Below are 21,857 nucleotides of genomic sequence, written 5' to 3'. Positions count from 1 at the left end.
CAGAACATGTCTCCGGCCCACAGTTGTCCCTGGTGCAAAAAGGAATGGATGTGTTTGGACAGTGACAGAGATCAGAAGCCGCACCTTTACGAGTACAAATTGGGCAATAAAGCAGAGGCACCAGAAGGGAGTAAGCAGTCGTTCATACGCTACTGACTCAGTATTGATGATGGTTATTCTGTGCTCCTTGGAATCAGACTGAAAACAAACATTCTCGTGTTGTCCACCCTGGATGTTTGCATGTGGAAGTTCGCAAACGTCACAATCAGATCTTTTTGGCAGTGATTGGCCTTGGGACCTGACCCCTGGTCTTATCCAGCAACAGGGATTTGTTTGGGCGGATTCTGATACCTGAAGCCCAGAAGTATCTTCCTCATGCAATATCCTGACCTGTTACCGACCTCCACCCACTTCCTCGTAACGATTATTGAGCTGCTGGTGCTCCCCTTGTCCAGTAGGAACTCTGGAAATAAAACTCAAATACAGTGTAATGGGCAGAGTGATTGTAAAAACACTACGCACTATGTCCTATCTTCTCCTCCTCTCTCTCACACACACACACACACACACACACACACACACACTGTATGTGTGTTTGTGTACTTGTTTGACAGGAATACACACTGAGATTTTCTGTGGCAGAAGTGTGGTTTGTAGTGGTAACCCACACAGTTCAAAAACAGTTTACAGCGGGTCAATAGTGGAGCTTTTCAAGGAACTCAGTTGGGACCTCTCAGAAATATTTTGCAACAGAGGGAAAAGTTGTGACATCCTTTGTTAGCTGAGCTCCTCCCACTTCCTCACCTGAGGGGAGCACGCACCATTTCATCCTGTTTTCACAAGCCCATGAGGTCATATTAAACCCATAATCTATGGTTCAACACAATTTACGTATGTTATGTGTCGTTTGTCACGTGAATTCGCTTTAACAACAATTACAGTCTCTCCAGATTTCAAAGTACATACTTAACATGCCCTGTTAGTTTCGGTTGATACGGTCTGACGCGTTTACACAAGGGGTGCTGTAAACTGATAAACTCCTGCTTTGGTCGCCTGACAGCGGTCACTTCTCACGAGAAACTTTTTCTCCGATAAAAGTTGAGTTTGTTTGCAAACAAAGGAGAGCCACGTGGAGAACCAAGGGCGGTTGGGAAGTGGTGTTTCTCAAACAGGAAAAAATAAGCGGCGGGACATCCCATCGACTTCATTACCCATAATGCCTCCGCAACACCAGCTGAGTGAGACCAGTGGGCTGGATGTGAGGGGTTTTTTTTTCTTCTGACAACTATATATGGGTTCTGTGTTTACTGTTAGCAAGTTAGAGCTCTTTGTTGTTGTTTTTTCAATCACCTTACAGTCAAAATGTCCCGGCTGTGTCACAGCCTGCTTTGTGTCCCATAACTAACATTATTCAATATTTTGAGATTTAACCAATAAACCTTTTCAGAAGATAAATTTTCCACAGTACTTTTTTCTTTTTTCTTTTTTTGTTGCTTTGCCTCCTCTTGTCAGTGGAAAAGAAGTCTTCAACTGGAAACCGTCTCCTAAGGTAACAATTTTACGCTCATTTGTGTTTGTTGAACGTCAAAAAAGATGTGGTCATATCTTGAACTTGTTCGTTACGTAGAAATTGTGTGAATAAACAACTCAGCTGTGTTTTTATGAGCGTGTTGTCCAGGCTAACGGTCGGCACGAGGCATGTCTCCTTTGTCTAATAAACCGACGCTAAGCACGAGCTTTTTAGTGTCCTTTCGCTAACTCACCTGGCCATATCACCTGATTTGAATCTGATTTTGATTCTTTTTTGTCACTTATTATGTCTTTGGGCTAAATAGCAACAGAATTATTTTCAAATGGCAAGTAGATAAATGGTTCAGCAATTTCATATTTAAAGCATACAACAATATATTTAGAAGATTAATATGAACAGCATTTTAACAAATGGATTACAAATGTCATAATTATTTTTGAGCTTATTTTTTTAATCAGTGTACTTGCATTTTATTAACTTTAATCGAATGTTATTCAATATCTCACAATTTATCAAAACACGCTTATGCAAATATGCGATGCGTCAGACACCTCAGGGAAAACCTGTCCTCTAGCTTCACGTGAAAAGGTTAACTCTATAGAGGCTGAGCCAAAGTTAAAAATAACCTCAAAATATATGACATCATTGGACTTCAGAACGACTGATAACTTTACCAGTTCTAACTATGGCCATGGATAAGCGATAGCAATGCTTTTGAATATCCTCAAGACCTTCAAACTTCCTTTGTTAGATAAAATTACTGTCTTCTCATGAATGCAAAATAACTGGGGGGGGGGGGCTGTTTTTTTCAAAAAAGGCAAACGTGATAGACTCCAGGTGTGTGGATAACAATGTTAATACATGTTATCAGTATCTTGACTTTACCTGCTGTTTAAACAGTGATTATGTAGCGTGTAATAGAATCCCTGCCCCCAGTCTTTTCCAAAACAAACCTGACTGACATGTAGGTTGGCCCTTCTAACTGTTGCTCAACCTCTTTTCCCGCCTCTGTTTCCTTGCCTGCTCCTCACGGGTTTTTTTTGTGCCGCAGAGGGCACAACTGCTCAGTATCACTGATGTGCTGGGGGAAGTGTGATGCTTATTTGTGTGCAATTTGATGCAATGAAACTGCTTTTCTTCAACTCTTATGTGTGATATTTTAACATTTCCCCCTCACAAGTGATACAATTTAGTCTTTCACCCACTTTTACATGCATTTTACTCTTTAAGTGCTTTGCTTGTCTGTAGAGTTGCTATTTATGAATTTGTGACCTTTTTATGGCAGTCTCCTCCTACCACATGATGCTGCTGATGAGAGTAATAAACTGTAAAACCAATGTACTTCCTGCTTTTTACCTAAGGCCACTTTAGAGAAGGTCTACGTGCAGCCATGGTGTTGATTCTGGGCAGACGGATGAACAGGGAAGACTCTGGAGTCAGAGACTCACCGGCTGTCAAGCGCAAGGTGCGGTTATTTCTGTGTTTCCTGTCTTGCATTGTTTAATTAAAGTTACACACTTTGTGAATTTTGAACATGTTGTTCCCATAGGTGTTTGAGGTTGACTCTAAGACCCTTGCCAGCCAGGATGTCTTGGATTTCTGCTCTGGCTCCTCCCACTCAGAGGGCATCCTGCAGGTGTTCAATGAGTTCCGTGACTGCCGCTTGTTCACTGATGTAGTCATCAGCGTGCAGGGCCGTGAGTTCCCCTGCCATCGTGCCGTGCTGTCCGCCTGCTCCTTGTACTTCAGAGCCATGTTCTGCAATGATCACCGTGAGAGCCGCGAGATGCTGGTGGAGATCAATGGCATCCTGGCAGAGGCCATGGACTCCTTCCTCACCTATGTTTACACTGGCCGCGCTAAGATCACAACAGAGAATGTTCAGTTCCTCTTTGAGACCTCCAGCCTCTTTCAGATCACCACATTACGTGATGCCTGTGCAAAGTTCCTAGAGGACCAGCTGGACCCCTGCAACTGCCTGGGCATCCAGCGCTTCGCTGATGCACATGCTCTGAAGCAACTTGCCAGCCGCTGCCGCAGTTACGCCCTGGCCAACTTCTCAGATGTGGCCCAGCATGAGGAGTTCCTGGACCTACGCAGGGAAGAGCTGGAGGAGTACATTGGCAGTGACGAGCTGTCCATTGGTAAGGAGGAGGTGGTGTTTGAAGCGGTGATGCGATGGGTGTACCAAAGTGTGGAGTCCAGGAAGCCCATGCTGAAGGCCCTGCTGCAACATGTGCGCCTGCCTCTTCTGCACCCCAACTACTTCGTTCAGACCGTTGAGGGAGATCAGCTGATCCAGAACGCCCCAGAATGCTACCATCTTCTCCATGAGGCCAGGCGCTACCACGTGTTAGGAAATGAGATGATGTCACCCAGAACTCGCCCACGCAGGTAAAAAAAAAAAATGTTGGTTTACTGGTTCCTATTCCTGTTGTGAGGTAGAACCAGAAAGCAGACACTCGCTCAGCCATCAAGCTATCAAGTGAAAACACTCTTGGGCTGACTTGTTAGACTCATCAGTTTCTTCAAATGTATTACGATGACATGTTTTTGTAATTGACCTGTGGTTTCATATTTGGTTTTGTAGAACTTGTCCTTAGTATTCTTCTTTCCACTGAAGTGAAAAAGGTCAGACAGTGGTCAAGGTCTTGTGCTACATATTGTATAGCTGGAGGTAACAACTTGAACCCAGTGTTCCTGGTTGTGTTGTTGGTGTGTGTGCGTGCGTGCGCGTGTGTGTGTGTGTGTGTGTGTGAGACAAAGAGACAGGGAGTGCTGTTGTGCTGCACAGACAAGTGTGTCACTGACTAAGCTGTGTTTTTTGTGACTCTGTTTTGAAATAGAAATGATAATGAAGGAGGCCGGGCATGTTCGTACACAGCCTGTGTTGCTGGAAAGAAAAAAAATGTGATGCAAGAAACCACCCTTAGGAAATGTTGAGTCTTGTTATCATACCAGCAGTGTATCTCACTTCACTGATGTCTATTGTGTCTTAATACATTGCACCTTTACCTACCTAGTTAGCAAATGTTTTTTTGTTTGTTTTATTGTTGATGTTTTATTATTATGATTTGATAAGACAAAAGGTGGTGCAGACTGATGCGTGACTGAAATTCAAAACGGAGCATATGGTAGCCTGCTGTCCTGAAAACAACGGAGCAGCTGCCACCTTCACTTAGTCCTGATGTACGGGCTGAATGGAACAGCGCCAGTTGTCCGTTATTAAGGCTGTGTGACGTCTACTCAGGTGTATTGTGTCAGTATCCAGGCAGATATGTTCAGATCAGCGAGCCAAACAGGCAGTTAGTCCCCCCCACTGTCTGCATCGTTTGCCCCAAGGGCCCAAAACTCTCCTGCTCTGAACAGATGCCGGATTCTCCCCATTCTGTGTCTACCCCGGGGCCTCTGTTCTTTTGGGAAACCTCCAGAACTCAATTAATCATGCGCACATACAAGATCGCGTGCACAGATACGTTAAGCCGAACAGCTAGCAGGTTCGACTGTTTTGTACATGCACGAGAAACCACTGTAATCTCCTACCTGTGTGTGTGTGTGTGTGTGTGTGTGTGTGTGTGTGTGTGTGTGCGCGTGCGTGTGCGTGTGCGTGCGCTCAAGTCCTAGCCTCTATCACATGCTGAGTCAACAGACAGGCTGAATGTAGGGGAAAGTGCAGAGACACATATTGTACTTTTTTGCCCCATTTCCACTGACAGCAGAAAACACCAGTGCGATTTCTTTGTACGGTTACTATAGGAATACTTCAACATATCCTGACACTTAAGGACACACATTGACACACTGGCACCAGATATATTTTTTTAAAAACAGCTGCTGTTATAAAAGAAAAAAAAATCATCAAGTTGGTAGCTTGTGTTAAAGACGCACTAAACAAGGCTGTCATGTGATGGGTCATGAAAAAAGGAAAATGCTGTGTTAAATTACATAATAGCTCTGTTTTTGACTATTTAGTGGAATCGTCTTTCAGTCAATCGTGTTACTATTGTAATTAAGCATTCTGATAGCCGTATATTAGGGTTGCTGGATTTTGACACAAATTGTGGTTGTGATGATTTCCACTGATATTCTACTTGCAATATGATTTAGGACATTAGATGGGATTTAAATTTATATATTGTAGAATTCTGATTTGTATTAAAAACCCAGTGATATGTTTATTGTTAGTATCAAAGGTGTCAGGTGTAGTCAGGAAAAAAGGCTACGTCTTGATTTTGACTCCATTTTGATGAAGTATGCAGCGCTACGATATCATGAGTCATGATTGCCATTCCTACTAGGGATTGCAGATTAATTATATCTAACAGTGTTTCACACTGATACAATAAGAAGAAACAAAACTGTGATTAATAATCTCCGCAGCAGGAAATGTGCTCATATCTACGGTATTCGTATTGAGCAGCCAAATAGGAAAACACTGTGATCATGGAAATTAAGTTTCAGTACAGTTTGTTTTCATGTACCTTTGAATGATAACACCACTTAAAACTGAACTTTGCCTTTAAGATAAGTAGAGCTGTTCCTCTGGAAACCACCACTGGGCTCCTTCCCTCTAATAAGAAAAATGCCTCCACATGTTGACGTGTATATGTTTAGATGTCTTGTGTACGTCTACAGCTGCACAGTTTAATTAGACACGATGTCTTTAATCTCTGTCTTTAATCTCTATGTGCCTGTGGGGTGTCACTTCCTCCCTCCATCACTGATTCTACATATTTCCTTGTTTGTCTGTGTTCAGGTCGACTGGCTACTCTGAGGTGATTGTGGTAGTGGGGGGTTGTGAGAGGGTGGGGGGCTTCAACCTGCCCTACACCGAGTGCTATGATCCAGTGACAGGAGAGTGGAAATCACTGGCCAAGTTGCCTGAGTTCACCAAGTCTGAGTATGCAGTTTGTGCCCTCCGCAACGACATTCTGGTGTCCGGTAAGAGCCTGCTGTATTATGTACCACAATTAATGGTGAGGTATTTCCTAAATATCCCTTTTTTTCTTATAAAAATGCTTTAACTGCTCTAATTTTTAATTTAAAAAAAAGAAATAGGCTGGATAACTTTTAGGCCATATTTGCATGTATTCCCTCAAGAGCAGCTTAAGCTGTATGCTTGGTTTAAGACATCCCATTTCTGTTACTTGCCATGATATAGTGTCATACCTAAAATAAAAAAATTGAAGTGAACACTTAAGGCATGAATGTCTGTGCTTGACTTGCCAACTAATCCCCCAGTGGAGTGGCAGGAAACGCCATGATGGCGTTCTGCCTTGTGTTATTTTTACAGCCATAGCTTGTTAGAGTTGAAGGAAAATATGAGAGCAACATCTGGATGCACTCTCTGCAGAGTGCTGAAAGAGGCGCTCACTGGCTGGCTCCATCTTTTGCTCCCTTCTTGACCAGTCATCAGGGTCACCAGCATTCCCAGCTATCCCAGTTTTTGTTCCCAGCTTTCAAGGATGTCCTATAGCTTATCAACCTCAACATAGAAACACTACATTAAAGCCTTCCTTGCTCAAGATGATTATGTTGAGTTTTTATTGAGAGAGGTGTTGGTGATATAGTTTAATGGTCTTGTTGGAGGCTGTAATTTGCGGTGCTGTTGACCTGTTCTGGCTTATTTAGGGGGGGTCATTTCTTTTCCTCAGAATTCATGTGAATCAGATACACTTGAATGAAATAATGGTTTTAATTTTGTGCCTGATTAGTTTTTATGACGATCTAACACCTCTTTTTGATTTTTATGTTAAGTAAACCCTAAATGGGAAATATAATCGCTCTTTGGAACATATCATGGAGGATTTGTGGCATCAGGTTCCTTGGCTGAGATGAAGACCTCAATTAAGTGTACAGTGTAATGTTGGACTTCCAAAGTAAAATGTGTTATGAGTGTGTGGTTGTGGAATTGTGGAAAAGAGGTACAAAGTTTTCTTTCTTTTCTTTTTTAAATAATTTATAATGAATATGTAGCTGTTAGAATGAGAGAGTTCATGCTCAAACAGGCTTTACATGAGCTAAACTAAAGCACTGGACACAGAAACAGCCGTTGAAAGATAATGAGAGAGGAGGAGAAGAATGCTCTTCTCTTTAGACAAGAGTGTAGTGTTTATGCTTTTTTATGCTCTCGATGTGCCGAGACCTCACGTGCTGTCAGTCTACCCTCAAGAACTGCCTTCAAAAGTCAACACACCCCCCCCCCCCTCTCCCTGTCTCTGTATGACTCAAACATATACATAATCCCTGTTTATTGCTTATTTTGAACTTCATTTTCTCTTTTTTAACCACTATTTTTTGCTTTGATCCTTTTGACTTTCTTAGCTTTATTTTCTTCTTTCAATCTCTCTGTCACAAAGCAATGTCCATTTGGTCTCTCTGGCCCTCTGCTCGCACAGTAACGGGTGTAAATACCTTGGTGAGAGTCCAGCCTCCAGCACAGCTGCAGTAAGCTGTGGTCTCAAATAGGATGTGCCTCATATGGGTATAGGGACACTTGTGTCCCAGGTCAGGAACTCAGGGGATTGCTATCAGTCTCACACCCCGAGCATTCTAAACTGCCGCTTTTTTAAGTGAACATTCTAGATGTTATTCTGTCTCAATCTTACTAATATTAAAACATAAAGTTATGTGGTTTAATATAACAGCCTAAACAAAAAGTCTTTAGCTCTCTGCCTACTAATGGACAATGGGTTATTGTTTCTCAAAATGTACCCTCATGGGTACTTTTCAGCATTGCAGCGGGCGTGTGGGAAACATTTACAATGTTGATTTAAAAAATTAGCTAGCATTCATCCACTGTAACTAAATTACTAATCTCCCCCTGAGTTTATAATAAGCGAAGGATCTCACTAGAGTGTAAGTTTGAGTTGAAAATGAAAATCACATGGATGTTAGATTGCAACATTGGGCTTGAAAAGGAATATCACCTTCAAAGGTTCATGTTGTGGGAAAAACTATGATTGCATTTAGATATGTCCTGACATTGAATTTTGGGAATCCATGTGACAACACTGAGGCAATTATCAATGTCTGATGACTGCAGTGGCCAGCTAAGTGCCTGCTGGGAAATAGAGTTCAGTTAAATTACAGTGTTTTAAATGGAAGTTTGCACCAAGGTCCAAAACCAAAGTTCATGTTTATTACACTGTATACAGTTGATATGGGTAGCTTTGGCGTCACACCTGTAGTGTTGATTCAGATCAGACTTTAAAGCCAAAGGACCTGTTAGTATGAAAAGAGCTGTAATGTTATTGCATGATGACAAAAATGGTTTTCATAAATCTAGTGATGAATTCTAAACATTTGAATTGTAGCACATTTCCAGGATTGCATTGTGCCCCAGAGGCTTGCCTGTCACCCACGTGAATTCCATGCTGAAACCTCATTAGCAATAAAAAAATAACTAAAAGGTGAAAATTACATTGAAAGCTGTCACATAAATCATAGTGGGACTATTCAAAGTTCCTGTCTGGTATACTTTAAGAGTAGTTATTAGCAGCCATGAGCTGCTTGACCAGCCTGGTTTTAGTGAACAATACCCCTCCCCTTCAGCCACCTCTTTTTGTCTTTACAACGATTGTCTTTCATGCAAATCAGAAGCCTCTAGGGCTGCAGACTGTCTGGCTCTTTCACTGCACAGCAAATAATCACATATGCTGGAACACACTTCCTACTCTTGACGCCTTTCATCTGTCAGGTATGGTGTAATTGGAAAGGACCCCCCACCTCCACCACCACCAAAAAGAAGCAGAAATGATTTATTTAATTAGACGTTGAGTTAGATTATTTAGGTTTTCTTAATGCATTCATCATTGCGCAATATAAACACGTACAGTCTTACCAAACAATACAACTCAGTGCTGAGTTTTCCTCAATTAATTGAAAAGATTTTGAAATAATTTATTGTTAGTATATGATAAGAAGAAATTATTTTCTATTAATACCTCTTCTCAGGAGGGCATCAAGGATGTTCAAAGGAAGTTTGATTAGAAGCCCTAATATCACAAGCATGTGACCAATTAAAGTCCTTGTGAGAATGAAAGGGATGTCATTGTCTCCATCATACACATCTTATTATAGATATAGATAAAAGCTTGAGGAGAGCTGTTACTGCTCCCTTGTGTTGAAATAGAGTCGTCACCCTTTCACCATAGTTGTCTTTTTCTACATCCCTGTAGAAACTGGGGTGTCCTTTTGGTCAGGTAATCATAAAATCGTGACTTAGAAATGCATTGGTTGCAGTGTCAACAAACAGACATATGCATCTGCATGTTTTCTGCTGGGGGGGTAATAAAATGTGTGACGTGTCCAGGCTTGTTCAGAACGTCTCTCTGTGACTGAAACCTTGTTGATATAGTGCCAAGTGCAGTGATTCTATATCAAAGTTCAAGTCATTTGCCAAAATTCTGTAGAAACTATTTGTGTCTGCTTTAGTTTAATAATGAATGTAACTTTGGTGCTCTTTTCAGGTGGTCGTATCAACAGCAGGGATGTGTGGATGTATAACTCACAGCTCAACCTGTGGATCAGAGTCGCTTCACTTAACAAAGGCCGCTGGAGACACAAGATGGGTGTCCTGCTGGGCAAGGTAAGCAGGAACCCTTTATCTGGATTAAAGCATCAAGGTGCATGGCAGTAAAATGTATTTATCTATTAGTGTCATTGATTGGACAAGTGGAACTCCAAATAGCTGTGACGCTCTAGGCCCTCAATAAACCCCGAAGGGATATATGAGAGCAGTGATTAGGCAGCCATGATAACGGCGAAGAGGTTTACATTTGTTATATCAATAACAATGTTCCAATAAGTCCGTCGGCTGAAATAGCATTTCAAGTGTGTAACTGCTGTATTTCTAAGTGAAACAAGAATTTCATTGGAATGCCAAAAAAACGGGCGTACCCAGACCGTGTCACAGTCACAGTCAGGGAAAGAGAGATGAAGCCCATTATGGAGTCAGTGGACCAACAGCCACAGGAAAAAAAAGCAGAGTTTGAGGTGGTTAACAGTTGAAGATACACCAAGGAATTAGCTAGCCAGCTAACTTATGTATTTTAGCCTGTAGGTGCATGCCTTTAACAGTTGAAGATTGATTGATGGGTTGATGTCCAGATATTTGTAGGCATGCCTTATATTTAGTTTTACAAGAAGAAAAACTGATTCAATTTTGATGTACAAATACAAAGAAATAGATTCTTTGTGCATATATTGTTGAATAGGTGAGCAATGTGACCAAGGTTCTGAACTGATAGGATTAAAAGGCATTTTTCATGACTGCAGTACGTGTCTATGGATGCTGTGCTTCTGAGAATGAAGTCACATCATTTTGAGGGTCAAGGGGATTAGAATGATAAAACATCATCATTGTCCTTATCACTTGATCTAAAATAAATACAGAGGAGTGTGCATTAACTCAGAAATTTACGGCTAGTCAAACACTCCACTGAGCTTTGTCCACAAGTCTCAGTTGATATATTTCACAATCATGAGTTGTCCAATTGTTACACATACTGTCTTACCCCCAGGTTTGAAGGAATTGGGTTTCGTACATTCCAAAGGCTTTGCATACTTAGTGATGATTGACACTAAGTAGTGTGTACTCGGAGCCCTCAGCCACTCTTCAGTGGAAGAGAGGAAGTTGCACAAAGGAATTCCTGTTGTGACGAAATATCCTGCTCATCAATGATCATCCATGTCGGACTCTGAAGGAGCAACATCTATATTTCTGCCCTGTGTGTGTGAGCTGTGTGGGTTGTTGCTGGAGCGTTTGTTAACAGCTGCTGCCAGCTCATCTCGCATATCCTGGATACATAAGATCACCGTTTAAAAACAGCAGGATGTTTGCCTCCATTTGAATTCTTTTTGGAAAAGTCTAGCTGATTCCCCCATGACTGAAGCTATCCATAAAAATGAATCAAACCTGGAGGTAAATCTAAATATCCTTTTATTTCACATAAAAGTATAATCTTAGCCCCCTGTACAGCATATGCCAGGGGAATTCCAAGTCTGAGATGGTAGCTCATGCTGAGTTCTTGGATGGCAATGAGACCGTGATAATGTTTACACATGACCTGATCCATCCCTGCTTCTACTCTTGAGTTGCACTCTGAAGTAGATGACTGGTGGACAGGTGGACATTCTAGTTTGAGGGCATTTGGAGTGTAATGGATGTGTGCCAGTATCTCACACTTCTAAGTGGAGGTCTGGCTTATTCCACCAGCTCGTATCATGTTTCTGCTCTGCTGGGTTTGCATACGTAAGCAAAACACAGCACTCTCCAATATATAGAACACACTGCAGCTCTCCTAAGTGTTCCCATGGGTGCTACAATCTCTTTACCAAAAGCTAAACCACATTATTAGTTTGAATAGTGGAAAACTTCACAAGTGCATGTTTGTTTTGTAGTTCTCTACAACTCACAGTCAAGCCTGTTTACATTGCATTGTATTGACATTAGTGTTATTTGTGGTTGTAAAAACACTAATAGAAAACAGATGTTGCGTCTTTTAAAGGCACGTGCAACATGAGAAAGGTTCTTAAACTGTAATCTTACTGTGCAACAGTGGTTGTCAGAGCAACAACAGAGATGAGCCTACAAAATGTCTCCACAAGTATACACACTTGTTTACAGTCTGGACAGTTTCTAAAGGCTCAAGGCTGAATCAGCACTTAAACACAGAAATGACCAAACATAGATGCCGTCTACAGCTATTGTGCAAAAAATCTCTTGTTTTTTTTGTTTTTGGAGCAGATCTGGATGAGATTTTATGTGAAAAAATACAAATGAGCATGCTGCACACTGGTCTTTCTCACAACAGTGAGGTAATCAGCTGGAAGGTCACGCTCTCGCTGTAGAAGTCAGTAATTAACTCCATCGTGAGTCATCATTCAACCAGTAAGTCAAGATACTTCCATTTACATCTGCAGAACATATTAGGAAACCAGTTTAAATGCAATGATCAGATGATGTGAGATTATTATACAAACATGTCATCACTCACACACACACACACACACACACACACACACACACACCACATGTGCCGTGATATATATACACATATATACACTAGACTTTTTTTAGGTAATACACATTCCTTGAAAATGAAATCCAGCGGATGCACTCGTCTGGAACTATTTCCTGTGTCTGTCACACACATGTTTTCTCTTTTATTTTGGTCACCTCCTCATTAACATTGTCCTCTTTCTCTTTATTTAAAAGAAATCTTTGGTTGTGTAATAAGTATCCTCCTGATGTGAGAGTATTTTTTTTCCATGTCACGTCCTCATATCTTTTTTACACAGGAGGGATGTTGTTTTCATTCAGGCGCTGTCTCTCATCACGAAACTAAACAGACAGTATCTCTAAAATGTGGACATGTGTTTTGCTTCACTGCAGGATTCGGTTCCCCTTCCTCTAGGGTTTTTACTCAGTCATTTCCTCATTCAGGGTGTAATTTCCCCCTTTTTAGGTGCAGCACTGATGCTCTCATTTTAATGGAGAAAGCAGTCTGCATGTAGTAATTAAGCCTGTTCAATGAGCTCCAGCGCATCCTCAGACCTCTATGCTGACAGCTGAATGTTTTTGGACTTGGGCTAGTCTTACTCTATTGCATTCATGGGCTTATTCATGCCCGTAACTGCAAGTTTAAACTTCAAACCAGCAGAGTAAAAGAATACACTTCTGTCTCCTGAATTCTAGGATGCCCCGTCGGACTGGTCTTGTTTCCATAGAGTTTCACCAAAAATAGGTCACCACTTGTTTTTCTTCCTCTGTTATGTGTCTGCTCTTGCTGGCGGCTGCTCTCATCTATCATAATGTTTCACTCCTCTCTCTCTCTCTCTCTCTCTCTCTCTCTCTCTCTCTCTCTCTCTCTCTCTCGATCTCCCTCCCTCTCTCTGTCTCTCTGCTCTTTGTCTTTCTGTTTGTCCCTCACATGTTCTCTCTTCATTATTATAGTCTCTGTATTCTTCTGCAGTTACTATGTCTTATTTCTCTGCATGTTTAGGTTACAGATGCCATTATCAAGGTTTAAACTAGGTCATTAAGATTGGATGTCAACGTCAGTGGTGTCTGACGTGTGTGATGAGCCACAAGTAAAAGGGAGGTCAAGTTGAATATACCTTAATTGATATGCTGAAGCTGTCATGATCTGTCAGAATCATGTTCAAAGAAAAACCTCACTGGAAGGTTAAAAGGTTTCTTCACCCAAAATAACATACCATGCCATTTTTTATGGTCTCCATAGTGGTTAACCCAGAATAACTAGGACATAGTTTCTGCCTCTCTGGTGAGATGCTGCTCTCTTTTCATTTTACTACTTACTATAGTATCACAAGTCCCTCATTTTCCTAGTTGGATTAATGCTAATCACTTAGAAATTAGAACAGCAGGGCAAATAAAACATGTCTTTAAACTACACAAAATAAATGACAAATGCAACTGATTTAAACCCATTTATTTAGAGCGTGATCAGCTTTATCTCTTTCTTATCTCAGAATGATGGAGGGACCCAGACTGAAAAGCCTTGAACACATTTGTTCATTATTTGTTGATCCTCTTACTTTTTAGTTGTGTGTTTACAATGTTACTACTTGTACTTTTTCACTCATTTTCTTCTTGTTTACTTTTCTGTCTCTTCTATTTTTCCTCGTTGTGTGCTTTGGTATATCCTGTGGAGAAAAAAAAAGGTTCTATTTGCCTTGCTTTGTTTTGCTCTTTTGTTTCTTTTGCATCTCTTTGATTTGTGGCTGCCAAAAAACACAAACAACAGTTGCTTTTTTTTTTTTTCAACACTAATGTTGGGAATATTTTGGAGATGTTACCTCTCTTCATCTGTACAAAAATGCTCATATATGGGAGGGGCGGGCAGTTTAGCCACCAGCTGGGGCTGAATAGAGTCTGTGTAAAAGGGACAGGCTGCTCACTTATTAAAACACTGATGCTGTTGTGTTTACGTGTCACGCCTCTGGAACACTGGAATGCAATATAAATTTACTTGCTGGGGCGGCATAATGCCCATGTTGTTTGGATCTCTGTAAACAAACCAAGCGTCAGTACAGACTGTATTTCAGAGTCTCTGTGAGTAACATAACATTGCATCTGGTCTACAGTTTGATTATGTGAAACATAGTGAATGGGTTCATGGAGGTTTTTTGCGTTTGTGTCAATCTGTAGTGCATTTTCAGTTTAAATAGGCAGAAGTGGTATCAGTTGGCTAAAAGATATTCCTGTTCACAACCCACTTCCCCTTTGTTTGTTCCCCCATCTCTGTTTGTATCTGTATTTTCCTCCCTCTCTCTCTGTCTTCTCTGTACTTGTTTATGCTTTAGAGTGTGGAGAGACAGGAATAGCCTGAAGGGTTTCTGTTGCATAAGAGCAGTCTGTTGATTAGCATTGTACCGGTAATACTGCTCAGAGTACCATGTATCAGATGCAGGTCCATTCTTTAGTGTCTTCTATTGAGGAATATCATTTTCACAGTCTGTACACAAATAATGCCCTAAACACGGTATAAACATACATAAACATTCCAATAACAACCCACTTCATCGCAATTTCCTGCCATTCTTCATGCCATGCTTTTGCTACTTCTTCTTTTGACATTCTTTTCTCTGCAGGGGTTTAGATCGGCCACGAGGTACACTTTAGATTTCATATCTTACATGAAGGGGGAAAATTTCCCAAGCTTCAAATAAAATGTTTGATGATCAAATTTGATTATCCAGAAAATGGTACTTGACAGCATTTTCCTACCCTGACAAGTAACACGCTGTAGCCATGCGATTGCAAACCTGATAAGACAAGTCTCTTCGCAACCTCCTGAGATATTTGTTATAAACCAAGAAAGCCAACAAAGAGTTGAGAAACCATTTTGATCAATCAAAGCACATGTTCTTTTTAACGTTTTAGCTTGGCTACAAAAAACTTCACAATCTGATGTTTAAGACTTTGAGGCAGGAATCCTAAAATTTCTGATAATCGGGGATAAAATCACCAAGACGCTAACAGAGGTTCATCAAGAAAAAAAACAATGGTTTAAGATGTTATCCCTGAAAGTTGAAGATCAATGTGAACAAATAACAAAAGCGCTGGTGCCTCCAGTGACCCAGGACTGTGTTTACCTACATATGTCAGAGATAATAGTGCTCTACAAAAGGGGTACGTCATCTTTCCTCTGCACCAGAAATACCGGTTCTCTTGTGGTGATGCAGAAACAGTTATTCATACTCTTAAATGGAAACAGCCTTTTTAACTGAAAATATGAGTGTGTGTTTGTGTTTCTGTGTAAATCAGGTGTGCACACCAGAAGTGTAGCCAACTTTATTTGCTGTATGTGAAAAGCCAATGATGCAGATAGGCTGTTACGTGTCCTCTAATCTCAGCATGTTTGTGTGTCTGTCCTCAGGTCTATGCTGTAGGTGGCTATGACGGCCAGAGCCGCCTGAGCAGCGTGGAGTGTTACGACTCCTTCTCCAACCGCTGGACAGAGGTGGCGCCAATGAAAGAGGCAGTCAGCTCTCCAGCTGTAGCCAGCTGTGTCGGCAAACTCTTCGTCATTGGGGGCGGTCCTGATGACAACACCTGTTCAGACAAGGTGGGAAACAGATGTGTGCTCCCCCCAACCACACACTTACTTGTATTGTGATGACTGAGGGGCTTTCCGTCTCAAGTGTACTGTTTTCTAAAATTATACCTTTAATGATACAACAAAGGGTGTGTAAACTGCCATTTCCTCAAAGCACACCTGTCGGGACCTGGTTGTGTTGTGAGTAGAAAGAAATAATAAGCCCTGGTCTGTTCCTAAAAGAGATTCCTGGTTAGGATACAAAACCAGCATAATCTTTTTCTCTTCAACATCAACGGCTGGAAGCTTATTTGACATGATAACATTCTGCCACTCAGGTTAATCCAGATTAATCTTTTTTTCTGCATGAATTACTTCCACATCATTATCCTCATGCCGGTTTCTAGATTTTGTAGTATTTTTACTTTAATTCAGTTAGTTCTTGACAGAAACCCATAATGGGATGATGCTGACAGAGATAGCTCATCATGGTGGGCAGAGCTAAATGGTTGGTGTGGTTTACTGAAGTTCATGAAAGTACAGCTAAGTGTAACATATGTAAAAGGTAGTTGCATGTAAAGAAGGTGACACAACTAACCTCCTGAAACACAAATACAACACGCGATAAATAGGAACTAATGCACCATGTCTGACTGCTTCAGCAAGTTTAGTTCATGTGCTCACGCCTGCATTGAATTTGTTTTGCTGTGGAAAGTTTATTCTATTTTCAGTGTCAACCATGTTAGAAAAAGTATTAAAAATCATTACATTTAATTTCACCAAGTGTGCAGCAGTCGTGGGACAAACCTGAAGGGAAAAACATGTATTTTAAGATGTAACAGACTTAAGGCCTAATGCAAAAGCACCCTTAATGTTATCTAAGATGGATTTGACACTTGCATCTTTTCCATAAAATAGCTGGTGTGTTGTTTATTTGTGTATGGGACAGAAAACACACTCCCCCAGATAAGGTGGCTGTGTGATATTTGTCTTTCTTTAACTGCTTGGCTGACATTTTCTAGCCAACAACTCTTTTCAATGAGGTATATGTTTTATTTAATACATATGTGGGAAATAAAACATGACAATGTGTCTTCATTTTCATGCTCACATGACTAATATCTGCAATTGGATATCTCAGGTCCAGTGCTATGATCCAGAGACAGACTCCTGGTTGCTACGGGCCAACATCCCCATCGCCAAGCGCTGTATCACAGCAGTGTCCCTCAACAACCTGATCTATGTGTGTGGGGGTCTCACTAAATCCATATTCTGCTACGACCCCGCAGAGGATTACTGGATTCACGTGGTACAAACATTTAACAAACAGGTAACAAGTCAAACTAAAACCATTTGAGCTGTTTAGCAGGTGTGAGGATGATGTAAAAGCTCTTTCTCTGTTGCTCCCTTCAGGAAAGCTGCGGCATGTCAGTGTGTAACGGTAAGATCTTCATCCTCGGTGGCAGAGGAGAAAACGGCGAAGCTACAGACACCATCCTGTGTTACGACCCAGCGACGGGCATCATCACAGGAGTGGCAGCGATGCCTAGGCCCATCTCCTACCATGGCTGTGTCACCATTCACCGCTTCAATGACAAATATCACAGGCCATGATATACACATGCACACATTCGGATGAGGGCACATGCTAAAGGTTGAAGCTTGGGCTCTTCAAGTTCATCCCCAACACACATACACAAACACACGCAGACACACATACACAAACACACACACACACACACACACACTTCTTTAGAGCACTACTTCAGTCCTCAGTACTGTTGAGCTCATTCGTAACACAGCATCATGTAGCAGTGCTCACGGTGGTGCTGTGAATCTTTAGCTGCTGTCAGTCAACTCAGAGGTTGATGACACTCATAATGATGTGCATCATTATGCTCCCCAGAGCTCGACCTATACCACAGAACTGTGCCGATACAAGAAAATTCTGATGTCAACATCATGCTGTAATCCATCAAACGTGTGACAAACCTATGCAATGGAGGAAGGATACTTTCCACTTTTAAAAGAAACTTTTTTGACCAATAGCAAATCAGTGCACTGAAATAATAAAATGAACTGGGAATTGAATAAGTCAAATTAGCATCTTTTCTGGAATTTAGTTGTGTAGAAAAATACATTTTTCATATCAGCATGTACCTGACGTAGCTCTATCTCTATAATTGACCTATGTTATCGGCCACGGTTCTACTGGTACTATAGGTCGGGTTCTACTGTTCACATTAGTAGCAACTGCACACGGCTGGGAAGTCAAGGATCATGTATAACCGGAATACCCTATTAGATGTGATACTATTTAACCATCAGGGCTCTTATTCTAGAAACGTTTGAGACTACAAATATTTCTATCTTCTGTGATTGACAAGGATAATGGTTAACGCTGATAGTTGAGGATGATGATCCTCTGGAGCACTGACTTCAAGTTTCAAAATCTCAATGGTGGTGTTTTTTTTTGTTTTTTTTTTTACAGTACTGTAGACCACAACTGATTTTAAGTTGATCAACATTTGGACGTTGCCACTTCCCAACCCTGTGCTTTTATTACTGTGCAAAGTAGCAACTCCCTGAGATCTAGGTCGCTGATGAGCTGAGGTGATCACACATAGGGCTAACGAACAGAACAAGACCCGAGGCAAAACAAAGTATCCATACAGAGCCCAGAAAAATCTGCCAGCCAAGACAAATGATCTGATACTAGACTGAGAAGATGAGTGTTGAAGCTTGGGCATGTTGCACCATGAACCAGAACCAGTAGTGAAATACTTAAGAATATCATCCTTGTTTTTCAATCTTTTATTTCCTTATCGGAATGACGAGAACAGTCGACTAGCTGCCCTTCCACAGATTCGGAGACCTTATCAACACGTTGCGACACATAGCCCTGTTAGCTTTGCCCTCTTTGTTCTCACATGCCTCCACTCATCATGCAGTTCCTCTTCCTATGTGTGCTTCCTTTCTTCTCATCCTGCCATGCCATCACCTCAGCTTCTGTTCCACAAAGATAATCTCCTCTTTTGAGCTTTATTTTTGCTACATTATCATTAATATTAAACTCATTACTGATATTTTATTTTTTACATTTTTAAGTTATACCTTTTCTTTGTGGTTTTTTTTTTTACGATGTTGTGTAATTGTATTAGTGTTATTCTAGATTGTAGTGTGTTGTATCAATGTTAGGACAGCGGTGTTGTGGGTTTATAGTTGGTTTTATAGATGTGAGAAGCCTTTGGAGATCAAAGACTGCTCTGAATATATAGTGTGTATCTGTATATGTGTGCACGTATGTGTGTGACTTTTATGACCCAGCGTGGATGAGAAGAAGCCATGATTAGCTCTAGCATTAGCATTTGCATGCACGACTGCACCCTGTTAACAGATTCATGCTGGCACCTCTCACCTGTACACTCACGTGTAAATATGTAACTCGGGGTAACCATAGATACCTCCAGGTGTGTTTGTGTGTGCGTGTGTGTGCGTGCGTGCGTGCGTGCGTGTGTGTGTGCGTGCGTGTGCGTGTGTGTGAACAAGTCAGCTAAGGTGGAGTGTAGCAGGACTATTCCTCATACAGGCTGGGGGTGGGGTTGAGAGTTCTGACAGACAAGGCTTTTGATGGTGTGGTCAGTAAGAGTCACCCTTTACAAGAGGTGTTGCTAGAGTAGACATTGCTGTGAATATAACTTTAATGTTTTCTATTTAAATGTGTCTCTTTCTTGGTTGCATTTTATGTTTTTCTGTAACTGAGAGCCCCAAATGTGCACTTTGACAGAATCCTGTTGAATATATGACTATGATTTCTTTTCTTTTCTTCCTTTCTTTTTTTTTTTTTTTTTTTTTACTGTATCAGTAAATGTTCTTTGCTTTCATTTGACGTATGGAAGGAACGGTGAAAAGGGTCTATCAAGCTCCTCCTGTTGGCTGCAGCCTCTCAAGGTTCTACTACAGGAGAGATTGATCATTATAGTTTAGGGGGTATTTGTGAGGTTGTTACGACCTAACATTGTGTGACTTTATGATGTGTCATGAGAGTTGCAGATTGTTTGTCAGTCAGTTACAACCACAGCAATAGGTGGAGGTATTTCATCTCCATCCATCCTCCAGGTGTTTTTCAAGGACGAGGGCCTCTCACACTCCTCAGTAGGCCAACGAGGGGAGTTTGAAGAACACGACAGCAGCGAGGAGAGAGAGAGAGAGAGAGAAGATTTGAGTGTGTGTGCGTCTGTGATTTCACTGAGTATTTACTCAAACTGGGACACAAATTCTGTCCTCTTATGTTGATTTGTATCATTAGATATTTAGAGACGTTCATACATGGTCTACTTTGATTTGAGCTTTTATTGTTTTTGTGATGTGTATTCTTTTGCTTGCTGTGGTGCGATGTGGGACTGTGTGTTATTGTTTTTAGACTCCCATGAGTCAATGACATGCCTGGGATTAAACTGATCTTTTGAAATTAATTGATATAAATTAACCAAAGTGGTTTAATGTTAAATGGGAGGTCCTGGGTAAACCTGGCTTGCAAAATGGAGGCGTAATTCCTGAGTGATGCTCTAATGTGCCTTAATAACAGAATAAACCAGCAGCAGGAAACAAATGGATCCTTTTGATATCAAACTTAATTACATTGTGTGTATGATGCAACATTTACCACCAATTTCTCCCCAGATGCTTTTAGAAAGCCGTTTTTGTTTGTTTTGTTTTTTAATTGCTATATGCTCAGTTGTAATGGTTGTCTTGTGTAAGAGAAACATCAATAAAGTTTTTCTTTCAGTACTAATTCCCTTTTACTGTTGTTACCGAAAAATACCTCAAGAATTGAATAATCTAAGAACTCTTTAAAGGTTTTATAGTTTTACTGTATGGTTTATTAGATCGTCTTTATTGAGCCGGTGAGAAAATATATACTACAGCAGCAGAGTTCAGTAAAGTTAGAATAAAAACAATGACAAACAGATAAATTAAAGGCAAAATTAAGAATCTACACACACAGACAAAGTGGAACAGGAGCAACAACTCCATATACACAGCAAGAACAGCAATAGAGGGAAATAAAAGAACAATTGATTAAACCCTGTTTGTTTCACAAAAGGAACGTTTTAAGTGAACAAACAAAAAACAGGAAATGCATTCATGTTTATTTGGACATTGTGTTGACCAAGAAATCACAAACCACATTACTCCAAGCTAATATTGAGCAACTCTCTGTATGAAACACTCACATGATCTTTGTGTCGTGTCTTACAGAATGATTTATTTCTTTTGGTGCCATCAAAACCACAGACATTCTTAACAATTCAAAAGACCATGGTGTCTCTGCACAGACAAGAAAAACCCTGAGTAACAATGGACATGTCAATGCATTAATCAATTCAGCTCACACATGCAGACACTTGGCATGCTCAGTGAGATATTTTATTTTTACACCTCACCCACACTCAACCCAGTGATGGCTACATGAAAGAATAGCACTGCTGTGGTAGAGTTGCACAACAGACAAGCGACACTAATGATATAATATGACTTTCTTACATTAAAAAGTGTTAAACCCAGTTTGAATTAAGATGCACTTAAACTCCACACTGCAACTGCATTGGGACATTGATTTGAGTTTAGTTTGAAAGGGTTGGAACATGTATTTTATATCACCACTGTTACATTCTTTAAAAAAAAAAAAAAAACTGATTTCCAGGATTTCAGCTTAGAGAATATGGTAACAATACACAAATGACACAGGTAGTTGA

At 40.8% G+C, this 21,857-nt stretch overlaps 1 protein-coding gene across 1 annotated transcript; it reads left to right on the top strand.

Moving 5' to 3' along the window:
• Positions 1 to 1,273: 1,273 nt before the first annotated feature.
• Positions 1,274 to 20,889, top strand: klhl24a (kelch-like family member 24a). Its single transcript, XM_086203546.1, has 8 exons — positions 1,274 to 1,549; positions 2,893 to 2,996; positions 3,081 to 3,925; positions 6,288 to 6,472; positions 10,003 to 10,121; positions 15,940 to 16,128; positions 17,240 to 17,428; positions 17,512 to 20,889. Exons 2-8 carry the CDS (start codon positions 2,922 to 2,924, stop codon positions 17,710 to 17,712), a joined length of 1,803 nt encoding a protein of 600 aa, XP_086059672.1. The 5' UTR covers positions 1,274 to 1,549; positions 2,893 to 2,921; the 3' UTR covers positions 17,713 to 20,889.
• Positions 20,890 to 21,857: the final 968 nt, after the last annotated feature.

This window comes from Aulostomus chinensis, chromosome 5 (assembly GCF_037954235.1).
Source record: "Aulostomus chinensis isolate RoL2024-O1b breed Wild chromosome 5, RoL_Achi_v1.0, whole genome shotgun sequence".
In the NCBI taxonomy this organism is placed as follows: domain Eukaryota; kingdom Metazoa; phylum Chordata; class Actinopteri; order Syngnathiformes; family Aulostomidae; genus Aulostomus; species Aulostomus chinensis.
Note: the sequence above shows the minus strand (reverse complement) of the source record. Positions and strands in the feature narration are given on the sequence as shown.

Excerpts from the sequence above, each read along its gene's own strand:
- klhl24a (XM_086203546.1), top strand. The coding sequence starts at position 2,922 with ATGGTGTTGATTCTGGGCAGACGGATGAACAGGGAAGACTCTGGAGTC. Across the intron at positions 2,997-3,080 it reads CACCGGCTGTCAAGCGCAAG|GTGTTTGAGGTTGACTCTAA; the intron begins GTGCGGTTATTT and ends TTGTTCCCATAG. Across the intron at positions 17,429-17,511 it reads TACAAACATTTAACAAACAG|GAAAGCTGCGGCATGTCAGT; the intron begins GTAACAAGTCAA and ends TGCTCCCTTCAG.